The 21,115-nt window shown below is 38.7% G+C and overlaps 4 protein-coding genes across 5 annotated transcripts; 2 read left to right on the top strand and 2 right to left on the bottom strand.

The window, feature by feature from the left end:
* Window positions 1–943: 943 nt before the first annotated feature.
* Window positions 944–2,719, bottom strand: LOC129318665 (zinc finger protein 1-like). Its single transcript, XM_054963555.1, has one exon. The coding sequence runs from the start codon at window positions 2,111–2,113 to the stop codon at window positions 1,280–1,282; it is 834 nt and encodes a 277-aa protein (XP_054819530.1). The 5' UTR covers window positions 2,114–2,719; the 3' UTR covers window positions 944–1,279.
* A 4,548-nt stretch (window positions 2,720–7,267) lies between these two features.
* On the top strand, window positions 7,268–9,006 carry LOC129318855 (class V chitinase CHIT5-like). Its single transcript, XM_054963831.1, has 2 exons — window positions 7,268–8,521; window positions 8,710–9,006. Exons 1-2 carry the CDS (start codon window positions 7,387–7,389, stop codon window positions 8,739–8,741), a joined length of 1,167 nt encoding a protein of 388 aa, XP_054819806.1. The 5' UTR covers window positions 7,268–7,386; the 3' UTR covers window positions 8,742–9,006.
* A 4,205-nt stretch (window positions 9,007–13,211) lies between these two features.
* LOC129318312 (two-component response regulator ARR12-like) lies at window positions 13,212–18,059 on the top strand. Of its 2 annotated transcripts, XM_054963041.1 has the most exons (7): window positions 13,212–13,376; window positions 13,648–13,866; window positions 14,454–14,606; window positions 14,855–15,229; window positions 15,567–15,643; window positions 15,735–16,970; window positions 17,727–18,059. In XM_054963041.1, the coding sequence occupies exons 2-7, from the start codon at window positions 13,737–13,739 to the stop codon at window positions 17,796–17,798; spliced, it is 2,043 nt and encodes a 680-aa protein (XP_054819016.1). In that variant the 5' UTR covers window positions 13,212–13,376; window positions 13,648–13,736; the 3' UTR covers window positions 17,799–18,059. The 2 variants fall into 2 exon arrangements, with proteins under 2 accessions (XP_054819016.1, XP_054819015.1); XM_054963040.1 differs by lacking the exon at window positions 13,212–13,376 and having other exon boundaries at window positions 13,402–13,866.
* A 378-nt stretch (window positions 18,060–18,437) lies between these two features.
* LOC129318314 (brassinosteroid-related acyltransferase 1) lies at window positions 18,438–21,115 on the bottom strand. The gene is given in 4 exon segments (XM_054963042.1): window positions 18,438–19,083; window positions 19,199–19,690; window positions 20,541–20,563; window positions 20,566–21,115. Coding segments are annotated over 4 exon segments (1,464 nt in total). The 5' UTR covers window positions 21,008–21,115; the 3' UTR covers window positions 18,438–18,576.

Consider the following 21,115-nt stretch of genomic DNA (forward strand, 5'->3'; position numbering starts at 1 on the left):
TCATCTCCTGCAAAATCATGATCTTGGCAATTAATTCATCAGGGTCCATTATTTAAAAAGAAGAGATGTGAATGAAATGATGCTGTGAAGCAGCTAGCCAGCTGGGCAATGCCATGTGAGTTTGATTTATGAGGTGCGCGAAACCCTTGGCATAGACGGCAGGTTTGATGATTAACATCCACGTTTGCTAGAATATTATTCTATTAAATATCAACATCTCCGAATCTTTCCCAGATCTGAGGCTACTTGATGACGGTGACCTAGCAGGTGCATCCACATATATATGTACGACAAGCGAGCTCTCCTATGCTACAGGTCTAAAATCCTTAACATAATATAGCAAAGTCTAGATCTGATGTTCTGTTTTCCACATGTGGACAAACAAACAGCATTATATTTGTTCATCAGATATCTAATCTTTATATTCTTATCCAACTCGCTAATTTGGGTTTTCTTTTCACGTAACTGTAGATTCGCATGTTTCTTTTCATCCACAAAAAAAAAATCGCATGCTTATTCTTGTACCCACTTTTTGCCGTCACCCTTATTGTGTCCGTGTTCTTGTTTCCAAACACAAGGTGAGAATCTTATTCAGCAATAATAATTAATGAGAAACACTGAATCTAAATGTTACAGAATTTAATTCTCAGGTGTAATTTATCTTTTACTTTCTTTTCTTCACTCAAAACCATAAATCAGGCACGACAGTAAAATTACAAAGGAACGTGTTGAATCTCTATCGTCGCTAAATTGATGGAATATTCCTTGGCTGGTGAAATGTGCTTCTATCCTGTCCGGATCAGATCTAAATTTTTTCTCATGCAACCTAAGCTAAGAACAAACATATCATTTAGAATGGATGAAGACATGAACTTCTGTATTTGAGATTGTAAGCCATTAAACAGCTGAAAGTGGAAATCAAGTTCAAGAGCTGGCCCAGAAAAAAAAAAAAGAAGTTCAAGAATTCCTGAACGTGCAATGCTATGGGAACAAACTATTACATATTCTAGGCCAGTTTCGAGACTGACAAGAGCCATAAGAACCGCAAACCCCCTCCCAAATCAGCACAAGATGTAAACAGATCAAAGTCTCAGAAAGAAAAGACTCCACAATCTTTAAAATATCATATCTCATTGCTACTCACAGATAAGGAAGTTTGATCCTCCATAAACAAATTTGCATTATTATTTTCCAGACCGATGGGGGAAGAAAGGTTTTCATTTTTCAAGATGCTTGGCCCTAGTACTTACTGAATATCCTACACAAATAATATCCCTTCTTAGAGCTTAAGGGATAAATCAAGTTGCTTCGTTTCTTCTTGATCAGTGCTCAGTAGAGTTCCACTTGCCAAATACCCTGTGATTTCTTCAGTGACTGCAGACCCCACCATCGTCTTTACCGTTTCAAACCTACCTATACCACCTCGTGATGACAAGCCTAATGTTATTGTTCTGCGAAAATTAGCCATTTCAGCTAGCTTCCCAAATCTGGGTTTTTGATCAATTACGGGTCTCGACCAACCATGATGTACACGGCTGTTTCCAAACCCATAATTAGAAGAAATATGATAAGGCTTGTGAATCATGGAGTGTGCCTGAATTCCGAGAGGTTTATTACCGGTAGCACCGTGGAGGGGTAGAGACGCCATACTTGTATACCTGTGATTATTACGCAGAAAAGAAAGCCCAAAGTCTGTAGCTGAGGCCAGTGTCTCCCTCTGTCCTCTTTTCGCCATTAACCTCTCCCTCTTGTGCGCATTTTGGTGTCCTCCGAGTGCTTGTGAACTGTAAAACTTCCTCTGGCAATACTTGCAAGAGAATACTCGAGGCTCTGCCTCTAAAGCATCGGGATTTTCTGAAGTTTTAGATTTTTCCATATCAACATCCAAATTGGTGACGAGACGGAGGTCTGGATTGCACCCGCCAGCTGAATCATCACCGTCCACGTTCAGATCCAACAAAGAATCTGTCTTTGCCTCTTCTTCTTCTTCTTCTTCTTTCTCCTCCTTATCAGATGGGTGTTTCTTTTCCTGTGGGTTCTGCAATGGAGTACTTGGACTGGGACGAAGCTCCCCCGCGGAGAGTAGGCCGGAGTTATTGCGAACTCGTTCCATGGCAGATAGCACTAACTTTCTCGCTCCCTTGTCGGTAGTCTGACAAATATTCCTGAGACCGTAAAATGGATATTGAAAAAAGCATATGGGTGGGAGCTTTATGGTTTATCGGATTCCTATATACGGAACAGGTTCAAGTAGTTTGTATCTGTAGACACAGTAACATATCTTCTAGTGTACTTTTGACTTTTGAATGGAACTACATTATATATTCAACCATGTGGCTGTATTAACTTACTGTACACTGCAGTGATCTAGTTGCACTTCCAAATAGAGACCCGCAGAGAATTTTGTAGCATACAATATGCGAAGCTATGGAAAGCAATTATATATATGCCATCATTATCCTCAGGAAAACTGCATGAACCGGTTGATTATGAGGGTTTCCCTAAAGAACATGGCAAACTGGGTCGCTGTCTGCTATAGGCTCATGCAGCGACACGGTGTGGGGTAATTGCCTGTGATGGAAGGGAAAGTTGGCCTTTGGACATCGGAAAGACCAAAGGAATATTATCAAGTGACGCGATCACGCGCGGTATCGGAAGTAACCGAATCATGAAGGGGACAAAGCCAAACATCGCCATGTAGGCCAAACAACTTTCTCTGCACTTGAGAGTCCATCCAGAGGGGGTACCATGCTGTTCCTTTAATTTGCGTTTCTAGTTTTCTGAGTCGCGCATTTGTCTCACCCATTTCCTTTTGACAAGCTATCACCGCTGGGTCTTAAACTCCACTTTATATTTTAGGCAGCCCAGATCCATTTTGGTATAACGATCATCGAGAATGGAAGCTACATGTTGAAATGTGAAAATATAAATAAACGCCTTTGCTTTTCGTTTTCTCGTTTTTATCTCATTTTACAACTTACAATAGATCAACTCAATTTTCTCAAGTTAAAAGGAAAAAAAAAACTAAAATTTTCTTGTTCTTAATTAATGTGGTTCTAGCATTCTAGATAATTTGGCCCAATTATGTTAACTAATTTAAAGGATGGGGAGATTTTTTAGTGTAGAGAGAGAGAGAGAGAGAGAGAGAGGACAAACGGCCGAAAATTAAAAAAGGGGAGACTGATGCGGAGTCCTTTTAGTTGCCCGTGATGGCGGATTTGTATATTGAGTGCGGGAAAAGTTAAAATATTAAAATGTGAAGTGAGAGGAGGACATAAAGAAAGCTAACATTTTTGCTTAGGTATAACCAGGGCTTCAGGCATAAATAATCATTGCTAGCACCATCACAAGTGGATATATAAGGCAACTTTAATGGCAAAGTCGTGAGCCGAAGCCCCACCATTTAAGTGGGTGAGTTTATATGGAATGTGAACAAATCCCACAAGGCAAACAACTCCTAGCAAGTAATGAATACATCGAACCAATTAAATCTCTTGTGCAGATCCTCTCTATCTGTCCACAGTCCAATTCCAAGGGTTGGAAATGAAAACACAAAAAGAACAGGTCCTCATTGGAAAGCCCGCCCACCCATCTCCTCTTTTCTCAAAAGCTCCCTCGTGCATGATAATACCAGAACACTGGACCTGATTGGCCTCCATGTAAATATGCAGATGGATAGAGATGAAGATATGGATAAAAGTTATTGCTCCCGCTGATGATTTGCTTTATTCTTCCGATCCCATTAACCGGCCTTATTTTGTGCTGCATCGATCATATCTTAAACTCAGAGCTGCCATATTCACACATTCAAAGGTCTTTCTTTTAAGTGGCTTCTGTTACTTTAATTTATAAGATAAGGCAAGTTATTGATAAAAAGGATCAGAAGCGTATTGTTACGTCCCACGTTAGAGGATTTTGGAAAGGGTCCTAAGCATGTAAACTGGTACACTACATACCCCACTAAATTAATCTTTTGAAGAAAAAAATAATGGCCTTATGATAAAATAATATTAGAATTAGATCTAAGTTTGTCTAGTTTGTAGATCCCTCCAATGGACCATCCATGATGAAGGTATCACAAGTTGGTTGGGAGAGCTGCAACATCACACATTATGGGTATATCAACGGCTGCTATACATCTCACTGAGCTAGCTTTTTCTTAAAAAAAAATAATGGCTTCATGACAGTATGAGTGTGTGAACATAGGAGGCAATAGGGACAGATGAGAGTGAGTGTGGCAGTGCAAATACTACATAGAGGTTCAAATATGGACTCTAACTGAACCTTTTTCCACATCTTCTTATGTATGGTAACCATATTAGGTTAAAATTCTTAAATTTCTCCTTTAAAAATATGAAATTAATAACTTTTATGTATTTATTAATAAATTATATAATTTTAGAATGAATTACATGAATTGTATTACTCAAAACTTTTATAATTATGATGTCTCCTCAATAATTTTGATACATGTAGATTTTTCATAAAAATTAATAAAATTTAAACATTGTATTTAATAATTTTTTGTCAAAAGTATTATATTAAATTTTTTATAAACTCTAAATTTTTTTTAAAAAAATTAATTGTTCATTAATAATTTTAACTTTCAGTGATTAATATATTTAATGAATCAAATTATAAAGGCCTGATTAAAAATAAATAAATTACAGAAACTTAATTTGAACTTTAAAAAAATATAAGGACTTGTAAATTAATTTTTCTTCATTGCATATGTTGTGTGATGATTGTTGCGTTACCATCTATGTACTCTGCTGTGTCACCATCGATATAATTGAATTAAGAATAAATCATATACAATTTTCTTAAACTTTGAATCATATATAAATAACTCTCTTCACATTTAAAACTTAATAATAAACATTTTCAAGTTTTTAAGTTTATGCAAATAATCACAAGCCATTAATTATGTACCCCTTAAACTTTACTTTTATGTGTATTCAAGTCCTTAAACTTTGATTGATACATAGACAACTCTTATAAATTTTAAATTATGTGTAGATAATTGATGTATAAAGTTAATTATATAAAGTTGTCTATATAAATATAAAAGTTTAGGGGGGTTTATAGTAAAATTTTAAAAGTTAAGGAGGTCATATGTACATAATTCAAAGTTTAGAGGAATATAATTTAGCCTTGAATTAAAATAACAATTTTTTTTATTCTTAATTAGTCGGCCGTGATATTTCATGTCTGCCATCTGAATTTAGTCAGTCTTCGACTTCATGGGAGGACTAATTGTCGTGTTTATTTTTATTTAATTGTAATCATATTAAATTCGGATGATTTAAATTGTTTTATTTTTATTTTTTTTAATTTTAATCTAGAGAGTTGAAAGAAACATATTGCAAGTTTTAGAAACAATAATTTTTTAATTGTTAACTTCAAGACTACGATGAATTTAATTTTAAATCCAAGTCATTTAAATGTCTGACCAAAAAAAGTCATTTAAACACTGTTCATTTTGATAATCTAATCCAAAATATAAGTAGTTTTTAAAAAACCTTCACATACTAACAAACATAGTTTGTTCCGGTTTATGGAAAAATAGTTATATTTTGGATTGGATGGAGTATTTAAAAGTTCAGGTCAAAAATATGATTTAAAACTAGGATACAAAATCCTCTAAATTTTACTGTCTAAAGTTTTATGAATTTTAGATTGTATGAGTCATTGATTAAGCAAAGTTATATAACTGGGTCACCAGATAAAAGTAACGGCAGTTTGCTTGAGTCATCAAGCGGTTTCAATGCACAGTATTAATTAATAACACATAAAAAAAGGTACCCTCTAATTATTTATTCAATGACAATTTGATGCCATTTGATTCAAGCAACAGTTATGTTATCTTAAATTTATAGAACTTTAGAGTTAGACCACCAACTTGAGAGGATTTTAATCCTTAAAACTAATGCGTTCTTGCGATGTCATTGACCTGCCTCCACTGACTCTCCTTTTCATACGTGTCCAAGCTTCAATATAAGCTGCGCCTGTCTGGCTTTGATCTAATGCCATTTCCTTGCGTCTGCAAAACAATGTGCGGTTTTCTTTACACAATCAATATGCGAAGGTCAACCATTTGCCGTCAAAATTCTAACACGCAACAGTGTGCTTTTAAGATACTAGCACTACAGAAGAAGGTTTCTCATAATAATAATTCATCTGGTCCATCTTAAAAAAGATGAGTTATGTTTTGTATTGCGAGTTGATGTAAATAAATTGAAAAGTCAAACATATATAAGGAGTTAAAGATAAGAGATGCTGTCACCTCCGCACTGAACGCTGGAATAAAACATGCACCTAGAAGCAATTAGTCGCTGTGATTGAAGCCGCTGATCCCCAAAGTCAGCTCCACCAGGTCAGCCCACCAAGGTCAACAGAAGTTACGAGATTGATTGCAGGAACACATCCATTCAGGATAAACCCAAATAGTCTCAGCCCAATAACGCTTGACCCGGTCAGATCTACTTCGATTCCAGTCAACTCCACATCGGAAGAATAGCAAACTCCGTAAGATTAAGATCCCCACGACATTCTCACACACGTATACGCAAGTCGCCACTATTCCTTGCGAATTTTTTTTTTTTTAATAAGAAGATTCGGTTGTATGAAAGGTCACGTGAGCTGTCAAATTGGCGGTTACCATTTGCTCCTTAAACCAATAACGGAAGCAGAGCTACTACAGGCCTGGTAAAACAGGATAAAAGTGCCACGCTTCTTATTTGTTTGATTGAATATCTTAGTCGATATATTTCATGTGCTATGTTACTTCTTGTTCACTCGTTAACCTCATCGGTGGATATTACAACAATTGCACTAAGTGCTGCATTCCCCAAAGTGCGCCGATCCAATCACCTGGCGGGATATAGTGACCCTTCATAGTGGCCACTATTTATTCAGCTCGCGTGGTCCTGCGCTTCTACATCGATCAAACATGTTACTTTATCTGAATTATTTTTGAAGGAGCGTTAAGAGAAAAGTCGCCAATCGCTAACTAATTCAATAAATGAGACGAGAAACAGGTAAAACCAATCTCCAACGCATAAAAATCATTAGTATTTGCTGGTGGACGGAACTATACGCGTAAGCGACGTCGTCATATATATGCAGCAATGCTGTTCTAGACGTTTTGACTTGTGTTCCAGTGGTTAGCGCTGTCCAATTTTGTTTCATGTGTTTGATTGCTTCCTCATTCCCCTAATAATTAGTGGAGGGTTCAATTCAAACCCACTTTAAGCCGAATCACTTCACAACTTTCCAATCGCTACTGCCAGCCAAAGGTGCCCGTTCATATATATAAACAATTAACCCCTTGTCCTATATAAAGAACTTGTTGTCTCGTCCCTCGTATTGCAACTCACAACAAACATGACCTCCATGGCTTTCCACAGCTTCATGCTCCTCCTGCTATTGGTCATGATGCGCCAATCATCAGTTGAGTCCGGCCCTTCTTCTTCTTCCTCTTACCCAACACCATCCGCATCTAATGTCAGAGCCGCGTACTGGCCTTCCGGCAGTGACTTCTCTCCCTCTTCAATAAACACAGACTACTTCACCCACATTTACTATGCCTTCCTGGAGCCCGACCCCGCTGACTCTTTCAAGCTTGGCGTCACCGAATCTGCCGAGACTGAGATCCGCAAATTCATCAGCGGCCTCCATTCCCGCAACCCTCCTGTCAAGACTCTCTTATCCATCGGAGGAGGAAGCAGCAACTCCTCCGCCTTCTCCGCCATGGCGAGCACCCCTCAGACTCGTTCCGTCTTCATCAATTCCACCATCCAAGTGGCTCGCCGCTACGGTTTCGACGGTCTCGACCTCGACTGGGAGTTCCCTGACACCGCAAAAGACATGTCCAACCTCGCTCTCTTGTTTCAGGAATGGCACCAGGCTCTGGTTCTGGACTCCAGAATTCAACGCAAGCCACGCTTGCTTTTAACATCCGCAGTGTACTACGCCAACACAATAGTGCTCATCGGTAACGAGCCGAGGTCGTATCCGGCCGAAGCAATACGCAGATTCTTGGACTGGGCTAGTCCCATGAACTTTGACTATCACGGAGCCTGGTCTAACTTCACGGGGGTCAACGCCGCTCTCTTCGATCCAAAGAGCAACATTAGCACCCACTACGGCATCGGGTCGTGGATCCGGGCCGGCGTGCCTCCTTCTAAGCTCGTCATGGGCTTGCCTTTGTATGGGCGGACGTGGAAGCTTGCGGACCCAAAAGTTCATGGAATTGGGGCTCCAGCGGTGGGGCCTGCCACTGATACTGATGGGACCATGGATTACGATAGGATTTTAGAGTTCAATAAGGAGAATGGGGCTACTGTTGTTTATGATGGGCTTAGCGTGTCCTATTACTCTTACGTTGGCACCTCTTGGATCACATATGATGATGTCTGGTCCATTAAAAGGAAGGTCCAGTTTGCTCGCTCTTTGGGCTTGCATGGCTACTTCTTTTGGGCCGTTAATAAGGACAAGGACTGGGCCCTCTCCAGACAAGGTATGCTTAATTTTTTAATCCTCCATTTTTCATCCAAAAATATGCTTAGTTTTTGTTATTATGTTTCCAATTAAACATAGTTTTGATAACAATCGTGTGATAAATATATAATCTTTAAAAATGTATTATTCTGCAGTGCGTATTTTGAATGAAAATTTACCTGGAATTTTTTTCGTTTGTTGTGGCAGCTTCGAATACATGGGGACGTGGAGGGTACTAAGTCGCTGTCTATTCAGAAAGAGCCCCGGGTCATGCGATGTTCAAACCTTCGATGCAGAATTAGAGCGTTGGAATTGGACCAACTACAGACTTTAATCCAAAACATTCGTTCACCTGACATTAGAAGTGGAGCATCAAAATAAAGGTTGCCTCCTGTTCGATTATGGCAGTCTATATGCAAATGTACAAGTCCGTTGACGTGTAATTGGAAAATGCTATCCTAGCTTTAGTCCAGTAACAGTATGAATTTTTACTATATTTTGGAACCCTCTGTTTCCCGTTCATCTCTAATAAATCGAGAAAAGACCAATACTTTTTTTTTTTTCAAATTAAATGTGTCATTAGTAACTAAAATGTGGCTCCAGCATCTTGGGCATCATTTATTAATTTTTCTCTACACTTATAACCAAGCCGGAATTCACGAGTCAGGTTTGACCTTTGCTTAGCGCACGATCTAAGGAACACCCAAGTTGGGCCAGTATTGAATGAAAAAATATCAAGAAATAATTTCAAGATCTGAAGCAAACTATACATCATTATAAGGGGAAAAGGAAAGTATGGGTGTACAGTACTTCAACGTACTCGAAAGACAAGATGAAGAAATTAAGTTTGACGCACAAAGTTGCACAGTTCAGCCCGAGGGGAAGCCATGTGCCTTCAAAAAGCACGGGATATCCCGAGATTTTGTTCCAACAATGAGCCTTTTGAGATAATCTTATTAAATAAGAGAGGGGCCTCACGCTGCAAAGTTCATGCCCATTTCTAAATCTTATTGGTGGACGCTTAATGATGTGCTTTGGATTTGGATAATCATGAATGAAGTCGCTCAACTTTTGGATGCCTTGTGAATTGTGTGCGGATCTTCCAACATGTGATCTCGGGAGCCAACTCCGAGGAAGCAACTCTGTCTTCCTTTCTTGTTGCACTTGCAGGCTTGCAGCTATCTCGGCCATATTCTTCATATCCTGATCCCAAGCTAGAAATTAACAGGAAGAAATACACATGCCTAATACAATATATGTTCTGCGACTGAGAATCAATTCTCATTGAAATTATACAGTTGGTATACAAATCTCATCAATGAAGCACCCTTCCCACAGTGTGGTGCTTGATGATACAAAACCATGAAAGGCAGCACTTTTAAGATGGTTATTATCATCTGGGATTATCATTTAGCTCACTAAAATTGTCGTTATCCCGGGCAATGATGCTGGGCGGTGCGACGAAGGGGGTAGGAACCCCACAGGCGTCAATCAACTTAGTGGGGTTTCAGCTAGCAAGAGATGATTCTGTGAGCAAGTTGGTCAGCATTCACAGGATGCGGAGTCATTATCTGCTTTTCCGAGGAACCTCCGTGGAAGTGGCAATCCTAAGAATATCGAGTGATGCGAAGAGAGGCATTATTGGAAGCGCACGCACAGGTTGTTTGGTTACAGTTGTTGATTTGATAGGAGGAAGGAGATAACGTGAAAAACTGGGTGGGAAGAGTGAAGACAAGGGAAAAGGGTTCAAAAGGCGCATGATTGCAGAATGCACTAAAGGCAAAAGAAGAAAAGCACAAGGGATGGGGTGAAGGCTGAAGAGGGAGTGTGATGATGAGAGAGGAGTGCAAAAAACAGGGGCGACTTTTTGGATGAGTGGGGTTTTCCGTATTCAAATAATGAAGCTGCACAGATAGAGACAGAGAATTCGTTCCTGTCTTCAAGCACGCCTACTTTCCCCTCCCTCCTTCTTTGCGGTGGTCCACCCTCAATATTCTCCCATTTTGAAACCCCCACGCATTCTTATATTCACTGGTTTTATTCCTTACAATTTGGGACACGACCAACTATTGTCATTTGTTCATTAAAATCATATATTGCTAATAAGTTGGGAGCTATTCCCTTGTAGCACGGCAAACTAAATTTGAGTTTCCGTTAAATAATGTAATTTTTATGTTTAATTATACTTCAAACGGGACTTGCTTTCAATAGGAATTGATATATTTCAAAGAAATTCTATAAACGGTAATGTGATTGTCACTAATAAAGGTTAAATTTCAATTATTTTTATTTATCCACCATGCACATTGATCTCAAAATAATTGAACAAAATTCTTATTATTAATTTATTATAGCTTATGGACATTCGTTTACTTGAAACAATAAAACTCGTGTCTTGCAAGGATATAAGGAAACATGTATTCTAGCTTGGGCGAGCTTTTGGAATTGATTCCCGCAAAACTTTTGTTGTCTAGATTATTTACTAAACTAGATTCGCTCTAAGGATGATCGTTGATAAGAAAATTAATTTACTTGAGGTATCTCACTAAGCTAATAAACTTATTCAAGAAAAAGCTAAATGGATGGGGTAGAGCCCAGTGTGAGGAAGAAAGTAGAGAAATCCAATAATGTCATATTTAGATCACTTCAATTAGAAACATAATTATAAATAATATTTTTGGATCTGCAAAGACATATTAGAATCAGTTGGGTTTCAAGTGCCGACTCTCCCCATGATAGCATGGGAGCTTCGACTCTCCCCTTAGTGGGAGCCTTGATTGGCATCTAGATGGCGTCTGTATTCTCTTGTTCTTCGACGATCGTTAGAGATGTCTACACTGGTGGCCATGCTCACTATAGAAGAAGCTGATTCTTTCCATCATTATTTTGAAGAGGAGATCATGGAAGGGAAGGATGAGGATTGGAAGGTAAAGATTGAGCCAAATTTCAGCCAGGAGAAGGACGTTCTGGAGGAAATAGTGCTGATCAACCTTGATAGTGTTGATTTTCGACATGGATTTGAGCTGTTAGGGCAGGATAGTGAACTGAACTATTCGATCTAGAGTGTTGGTCAGGATGTATCGATCAGCATAATCGGTATGATGCTTAACAATGGTGAGTTGCGAAGCTATATGAAGGATTTTCTGAAGTTAATTTGGATGATTCCAATGTCTGTTAGGTTGAACGATTTGAGTCTGAAGTAGCAAGTAAGGTATGCTCTATTTATCGAATGGCAAGTTTTGAATAATCATCCTGACTGATAGAGATTGTTTTTCAATATAATGGATCTATTGTGCAAGAAAATGAGTGAGAATGAAAAAGTGTTGGCTATATGTGAATTGATGAATGTGTCTTCATATTTTCTGAAACCATCTGGGAAGATGGACTAGTTAAGTGATTTCTTGATTGAATATGGGCTTGCTATTAACGTGGATGGTGCTCGTATTATGGTTATGTTCTCTATTGATTCTATCTTATTTGGTGTGTATCTCTAGCTATGGTTTGATAGATTTGTCAAGTTATGTTTCATGCTCTGCCTGATGATGATTCAAGATGTAATGGTTAAAGGTCTTGGGAAAGCATATTGTGAGAGCTCAGGAGGTTGGCTTATAGCCACCAAAGTGCCATGAAGATTAATTGGTGTAGGTACTAAGGGTTGAGGGCTCTCTTGGTGGTGTTGATGGAGATCGTTTTGCCCTTAATAGTTAGCAGAAGTGTTCTTTGTAAGCTTGTGTTTGTGTCTTTTTTGCTTGTTAATAAGAGAGATTGCTTCTTATGGATCATTTGGCTTTGCTGTGGGTGTTGTTGCTTCAATCCTATGGTATTCTTTGTTGACCTGAAAGTTATTTTTGGCTTTCAGTGTTGTTCTTTCCCTCTTGTGTTGAGAGTGGTTGATGATGCTGCTTTAATGAATGTAGCTTTGGTGCATAAGGGTGTGGGCTCAATGTTTGAGCAAATCTTTGGACTACCACCCCTTCCAACCGTTTTCATGGTGATTATCATGGGCTTCAAAATACATAAGACTGTCTACTACACCTTGGCTAATTTCTTAATGTGTAGAAGAATTGGTCTTATCATTGTTGTGTCTTTCAATTTTTTTGTGGGGCATTTTGAACTGTTGTTTGTTAAGGGTTTGTTGTTGGGTTGAATGATTAGTGCTTGTATTGGTGACTCTTTTAATGAATTATTTTTTTCTCTGTCCAAAAAAAAAAAAAAGAATCAATTGGGTTTCGTCTGCAAATATATTCATTCCAAGGACCTGACTGCTATTCTCCTTAAATAACAACACGGTTAAAAACTTGAAATATACAAAATGGAGACTTTAAGATCTTTAATTAATATGATTTATATGATATATTAAAGTGTCATGTTTCTTGTTTCCTAAATTGAATTATCAATAGACAATGACCGTTAATTTCGCTCGGTGAGTGCCAAGAATTTTTCACTCTGACTGAATGATTGTGTAACAGAAAAACTCCTACATGACCCCCCCCAAAAAAAAAAAAAAACAGAAAAACTCCTAAAGAGACAGAATTCGAATACCCAACTTAATACATGTAATCTGTACGCACAGGTTTCAGCTATCGAGCTCCGCAAACAAACAAAAGACTTAAATTTATGTTTCTCAAAATTAAAGGCTTGATTTGAAAGCTGGATATCGAACTAGGAAATGTAATTAGTGCATATATTACTGGCAACACAAGGGACGATTAGTGCGACCACAATCTCATTTTACTGGCAACACAAGTGATGAATCCGTAATCATAGAATCCATCCAAGCACCGTCCATCCAATATTTCTTTCTTATCCTCTAAGCGCGTGGTTATGACGCATTTGTTTTCGGTGGATTCCTGGTATCTAAAACGAGAAATAAGGTCCGTTTGGGTCCAAGTCTACGTTATTCAATTCCCTTTCGCTGTCTGTAGATTGTCGTAGATTCTATTTCTTAATCTACTGTTACAGGAGAAATAAGAGAAAAAAAGAGCTAAATTCCTTTCAAATTTATGGTTTTTATTCCTCTACATCATCACATTCCCCTTATCCCTGCCTCTCCCTGCTAAAGATTTTATTCGTTAGACTATGCGAATCCTTTTCTTGGCATCTATTTCGTTTCATGTGGTTATTGGTTCCATACCCATATAACAGTGATCACAGTTGAAAGTTAAATCCGTCTAAGGCTCAAAATCTCTTCCATCGTCAACTGATTTTGTTCGTGAGTACGTCGTGTCAAGAAAATGACGGTGGAGACCAGAATGGATGATCCCGGAGACCAGTTTCCTGTAGGAATGCGTGTTCTTGCCGTTGACGATGACCCGACTTGCCTCTACGTGTTGGAAACTCTTCTTCGAAGATGTCAATATAACGGTTTGCTCCTTCTTCTTTTGATTTCTCCTTCACTATTCTATCTCCCCTCTGCGGGTTCGGGATTTATATATATATATATATATTTATAGATTTTGAGTGTCAGCTGGTTTTTCTATGTTGAATCTGTTGGTTCGTTTGGCTATGTAATGTTCAAACTGGAAGGACTTGTATTAATTAATTGCATGCGGGAGATTTTGGCCAGTATACAATGTAGTCTTCTTGTTAGCTTTAACGGTTGGCTTTTCTACTGGATGACATGAATTAGTTCACTGACGGGTTGCATTTCACAGTTCATCATGTCCTATTCTCAACCTCTCCGCCTCTCCTCCTCTAGCATCACTCTTCTTGACTTGATCTTTTCTCCCTTGCTCCCTCTTTCTCTTTCGACCTCTCCTTTCTTGAGTTTCACCGATGGAATCTCATCTTAATCGGATACCAAGGGGATGGGTTGTGCTGTTTTACTGATTGGAGTTCTCATCTACAGAACATGTGACAGTTGTTTTGTGTTCTCTGTGTGTGTGTGTGAAATTTGTGAACGTATTGTTTTATAATGATATTTATTTTGGTCACGGCTGATGATTTTGCAGTGACAACGACTAGTCAGGCAAGAACAGCATTGAAGTTGCTGAGAGAAAGCAAAAACAAGTTTGACCTGGTTATCAGTGATGTTCATATGCCAGACATGGATGGATTTAAACTACTCGAGCTTGTAGGACTTGAGATGGACTTACCAGTCATAAGTAAGCACACAAATCTTTGCCAGTTCATCTCTTTCTATTTCTCGCGTTTTCTCTTCAAATTTAGTGTCTTTTAAGACGGTCAATATTAGATTGTTGAAAATTAGGATTTTTAAAGTTTTTAAAATAATGAAGTTTCATAGATGATTTGACTTTACAAATATAAAACCTTAACGTTTTCAGTAGGCTGACTTAAGAATGCTTGCGGATGGTCCTCTGCAGTTAATATGTTATAAAATGTTTGGTTTCAGTGTTGTCAGCATATGGTGACCCAAAGCTAGTGATGAAGGGAATTACTCATGGAGCATGTGATTATCTTTTAAAACCTGTTCGAATTGAAGAGCTAAAGAACATTTGGCAGCATGTTATCAGGCGGAAGAAGTTTGACTCGAAGGAGCAGAACAACCCCCACAACCATGACAAGCCTTATGCTGGTAGTGGCAGTGGCCTAGCATCAGCAGGAACAAGCAATATAGATCAAAAGATGACCAAGAAAAGGAAGGATCAGAATGATGAAGATGAGGACCATGATGAAGACCCATCAACACAGAAGAAGCCTCGGGTTGTCTGGACAGTGGAGCTGCACCGCAAATTTGTTGCTGCTGTTAATCAGTTAGGCATTGACAGTATGTTCTTCTCTTTGCCCTTTACCTACAACTGAAACTATAACTAATTTCCCCAAAGAGCTTTATCAAGGCTTGTTTTCTTTTGATTTCTTTAACCCCCCTTTTTAATGAATATTCTGGGCATATTATTGCTATCCAATTTAGGGCTTTATGTGATATGATAATTTTATTCAGAATTATTATTATGGAGATGCTATTGATTCCTCTTTCTAATCATAAGAGCCCCTGAGGGTAATTATCATGTTATAGTCTGGATCCTGTATTTCTTTTTTGTGACAAAAAATTATCCGTTTCCAAAACAAGTTTGAGCATCATAATAAATTTGTTTTGGTGGCAGAGGCTGTGCCTAAAAAGATTCTTGATATGATGAATGTTGAAAAGCTTACTAGGGAGAATGTGGCTAGCCATCTCCAGGCATTTTTCTAAACCTTCCTGCTTTATCTTAATATGACCTGAACTTTTTCTTCCAGGGAGCCTTATTATTGGATTTTCTGGTGTTTTGCAGAAATATAGGCTTTATCTGAAAAGAATCAGCTGTGTGGCAAACCAACAGGCTAATCTGGTGGCAGCCTTAGGTACTGCGGATCAATCCTATTGGAGAATGGGTTCTTTGAGTGGGCTCAGCCATTTGCAAACATTGAGTGCTTCTGGACAGTTCCAGAACAGTGTTTACAGATCCCTCCCATCTAGTGGGGTGATTGGTAGGTTGAACACTCCTGCTGGTCTGGGTGTGCATGGACTGCCTTCTTCAAGAAATATTCAGTTTGGTTGTTCACAGAATTTAAACAATTCTATGAATGATCCGCTCAAGTTCCAGTTAACCATCGTTCATACTAACCAAAATGGCAATGCAGTTCCGGGAATAGTAGGTTATACTGAGCGTGATCAATTACAACACCATAAGCATAAAGGCCTTAGTCCTGCTCAAGACCTGACCAATGCTATTGATGATAAAATGATTTTACCCATCTCTTGTGAACAACTTGATCCAACACAAAGAGTATCTGCCAGTTGCTCACTCACTCCACTTCTGAGTGTAAAAAACAACACTTTTATGGTAGAAGCACATTCTCAACACACACAACGGGGCAGAGCATATGAGAATTTATCTTCAACAGATTCTCAACCTTCAGAAATTTCTTGCTCTTTGCTGGATCAGGGTAGTTGTGGTGATTATTGGTCTGATAGTGTGCAGTCATCTCAAATCCATCCAAATTCTTATCCACCAACTCGGGGTTCTAGACAAGCAGTCGTACTTCCTACAGAGAACTTGACTTCTACGCCTTTGCATGTTAGGAATCCAAGTGGTGCTTCATCCATCACTTTAATGTACACTCAAGCCCCTGATGTAACAGAAAATTCGAATTCCCAAGTAGACATTTTTGCTAATACACCTGGGCAAATAAGCAGTGAAGTATCATTTCAAGGGTGGGATGACCGAAATCAGGATGCTGCTTACCATTCAAATGTTATTTGCAGCTCTATAAACTCTCTGATTCCTGTGAATGGCGGTGTTAGTGGACCAGCTAGTCCACCAGCAGACTCAACCTTCTACCGAAACTTGGACTTCAATTGTTGTGATCCCATACAAACCAAGCATGATGGGGTTGCAAAAGTGGCTGAAGCAATCTCATTGAAACAAGGTCAAGGGTATATCACAGGCCAGCAGAAGGCACAACAGAGTCGCATATCTAATAATCTGGGTTCACTGGATGACTTAGTCGGGTCAATGATGAAACAGGTAATAGCATTTAATTAATGCTATTTGGCCCTTCCAAAGGTGTTTCTGCATGATTCCTCATTTTAATTTATAGTCCTCACATAACTAATGGCTTGACCACTTGTAGATGCATCTATCTGTAACTTCTGATTACTGTGTAGACACCGTTACATGTTCTGAATTACCTTTAAAAAATGTCCGATATATTACTGTTCCTCTGTAGAATGATGCTATTACGTTCCCTTGTCTTAGACACCTGTTATCTATCAGTTTCCTTCTTCTCTATCACCATGATTACGCACTTGCTGGCCTTCTTGCATGTCATTCTCCTTTGAGTGGATAAAATGCATCAGCTTTAAATGGGAGATTTTAATGATATTAGCAACATCGATGCTGTTTTATACGCTAAAGAGGAAGGGACTTCATACGCCATTGACTCGAATTGGTTATTTAGTCTTTAAATTGGCTTCATATGTTCTGTCTGGTTTTTGTTATTCCATTTTTTTTTAATGTTTAAACTTTATCTGCGTCTCATGTTCTATTGATCTACACTGTAGTAGTCTAGATCTACTGGTCAAATGAACGATACACAGCTCTCACTTCTATCAATTTTGTGAAGTTATCTTTTTTGGCCCTTCTGAGTTTCACACATTTCCGCAAGAGATTGCGTTGGTTAAATTTCTACGCTTAATGTGTAAAAAAAAAAAAACTCGAATTTTGGTTTTGATTTGGGTAACTACTTGTTCTGCTAATGACATTAATTATCATCTGACGCAGGATGTAGACAAGGTGAAATTGTTGGATGGAGACCTCATGTGTAACAATTACACCGCGGGTTCATCTATGTGACAGCATTTTGGCACTATATATAAGCATCTTGCTTGTTGAAGAATTTTGTAGTTTGCGATATTTCTCTTGGGGTTCTAGTTTTCTGTAGGCTGTGGCCCCTATAGATACTTCTTGACATGTAATGGCTTGTCAGTTTTCTCTTCATGAAATTGCATTGTTGTCTTGTCCATGGGTCTGACAGTGCATTATGGAATTAATTATGTTGTCTCTGTAGACATGCTCTGCTAGCAAATATGTTTAGTGTCTCAAAATCAAGATTAAGTTGATTCTTATGCTAACACTGGACGTGGGATTCTCCAATAAAGAATGCAAATGTTGAGGCACAAAACAAAAGGACATTCCTTTTATCATTACATTTATTAATCAACTCGTTCTCGCGTAATCGCTTACAGAACGACATTCCGGCCCCGGAAACAGCTCTTTCGAGCAAACCCTACACGGCAAAATTAAAGTAGTTTACTGTACGAACAGTCACTTTACTTTTAGAGTACATCATAATATTTGTCCATGAACGGTTATACAAATTTTCAGTTTTGTCCTTCCAACTGTAAAATTCTTGATTTCGTTCCCCACGATTTTATTTTTCTAGTCAATTTTATCTCTAATTTGGGTTTTCATGTTAAGCTGACATGAATTAACTTAACAGAAAAGTTATGTGGCTATTAGGCCGATTAAGATGCCACACTTGGTGTCCAGAAAAGTGTAAACCTTTAAGCAGAACACGTTCATGATGTTTCTGCTTGGAAGATTCAAACTGGAAATGATATATGTAGCCTTTCTATTGGCCTTGGGATAGGAAGTAGTCGGCAAAAGCAGGGATGGTTTGGGGGTGCAAGCCAATTCTGACATCAACAGCTCCATTGTCAGAAGGATTGGGCATGAAGTAAGCAACCTGTGGAACTGGAGAGGCGAGAGGAGAAACACAGGCTGCTTTTCCATGAAAGAAGCCGACATTATGGAATGGCATCCTCGTCCAATCAGAAACCAAGGTTAGCTCCTTCAGAGGAGGGAGGCTTCCCTGTGCTCCTGATTCCAATGCCTCCACGTAGGCTTTCACATAGGCGTGGTTCACTCTGTTCTTGGCCCCTCTTATCTTCTCCACGATCCTTGCATAGCTTTCCTCTTCCACTTCTCTCACAGACATCATCACAGACGCGAGAACATAAGCGTTCCCGCTGAAGCCTTTTGGTGATGCAGGCACCATCCTGTTCCTAGTATCCACTGCGAACTGCAAGCATACCTTCTTTTCTTTCCTCGCTCCCAATCCCAATGCTTTGATCCTCGCCTATCCCATAATCAAACAAATGTTCAATTTGTATTGGAGAGTAGAAATATCGATTACCTTTCAAAACATCCTCAGTGCAGATGCATGATCCAGAGGAAGTGAGAAATTAAGTTACCTTCCAAAGGTGAGATGCAAGAACCTCGAAGGTTGAAAATATAGGGGAGTGATCTGTGCTCATAGAGAAGTGTTTCCTTTTCAAGCAATCTAGGAGTGAACTGCTTACGTGATAGGTCATTAGCAAATAGTTGTTTTGTTCGGAGCCTCCAATATTTGGCTGGTGAAAGCCTTTGCATTCAGAAGCTGCTTGCATTATCAGCTGATATAGATGATCTATTGCCACGGCCTTTGTCTGCTGATCATGATTAGAGTTTCTTGAGTTTGAAGGCATATTCATCAGAGGCATAGTCCCTTTTTGGGTTTGACGACTTCCACTCAATAGTATCCCTCTCTCAAGCACTGGTGTTGCCACCTCGCCATGCCTAATTCCTTTTAGAATTTCAGAGTTAGAAGCCCATGCACTCAAGAATTCATAAGTTGCTGGTCCGTCAAATAGCGAGTGGCTTGTCCCAATCCCTATTGAGTACCCTCCACATCCAAATTTCGTCACCTGTGCATACCAAAAATCACTATTTTCTTATGTTTCAAAAAATTGATCGTGTCTAATTCCGTAGCTTCGATCCTCACACCCCCACTCTCCCAAAGGGAGGGAGAGAGGGAGGGAGCGAGAGAGAGAAAGAGAGGACAAAAAAAAAGTTTTCTAAGGTAGAGAAATTGTACCAAAAACCATAAGAAAAATGAAAATATAGGCAATTGCATACATATGAATTTATTTGTGAATAAGAATCACGTTAATCAAAGAAAGTATCTAGGAAGAACTTGCGATCACCCTTGTCTATTGTGAAGGCAACATATCCCCGAATAATCTCATGCACATGCACGAACATATATGTATTCAATGATCACATGGGCACAACATTGGTTTCTTAAGAAAATATCAATCAAAGACTGCCGAAAGAAAGTTATATCAGTTAAAAATTATGTTATTAAAATTTAAATAAATATTTATTGATTCGGGTTAGTTTTTTATCAACAAATATTCATTTAAATTTTAACAACAACTTATTTTAAATTAATAACAATTTATTTAGACTTTTTATTTGAATTTTGACAACAATCAATGATTGATATAAATTTTTTCCCGGTCCTTCATCACTATTTTCCCTAGTTTCTTTCATTTGTGTGTGTATATATAGTACAAATTAACAAAAATTAATTCTCCTCCCATTATTGATTTGATAAATCACTTTTGTGGAAACTAATTACTTCACGGATGTGTAAGAGAGATCTACACATGCCGTGTATTTCTGATCTTCGTATATATTCAGAAGACTTCTCTAGATTTTAAGAGATTTTATGCATGTGAAGCTAGGTTGTAACACGCATATTACGTATCTCACCTGAGCAACAACAAGAGGCATGTTGAGAAATTGGCATGAAAAGGTGGCTTATAAACGAGCTTTTCAAAGAATTCGTTGTACTGAGACAAGTCTCCAAGTTGTGAGACTCTAACTGGGGCTTGTGCCTCCGCCATAATTGCACCCTCGTTGTTGCACCACAGGTTCAGCTTCCCATCGCCTTGGCTCACCCTCAGTCTACCTGCAGCCGGGTACCAGACGCTTAGGGTTTCTTCCAACCCTGATTTCAAGCTGCTGAAAACTGAACTAAGGGTCAGATCTTTAAAAGCCTGAGATGTGTTATAAAAGAACACCACGTACATCAGAGTAGGACACTGTCTGTCTAAATTGGAGAGGTTCAAAACCCTCCCAGCAGCCTGCACATGCTTTGGATACACAGACACAACCCTTGAAATTGAAACTAGGGCATTACTAGGGCTAACATAATTGCCATGTCTGGTTGTGGTCATGATTGAATCCGGCTTAGTTTCTGCTGAGATCAGTCCTGACGCAGATATGGGTGATCAAGGGAAAATCAAAAGGTTAGTACACAAAAGAGAGAATGTTATTAGCTATAG

This window comes from Prosopis cineraria, unplaced genomic scaffold (assembly GCF_029017545.1).
Source record: "Prosopis cineraria cultivar Desert tree isolate PC_DT_omini unplaced genomic scaffold, ASM2901754v1 PC8, whole genome shotgun sequence".
Taxonomy (NCBI): domain Eukaryota; kingdom Viridiplantae; phylum Streptophyta; class Magnoliopsida; order Fabales; family Fabaceae; genus Prosopis; species Prosopis cineraria.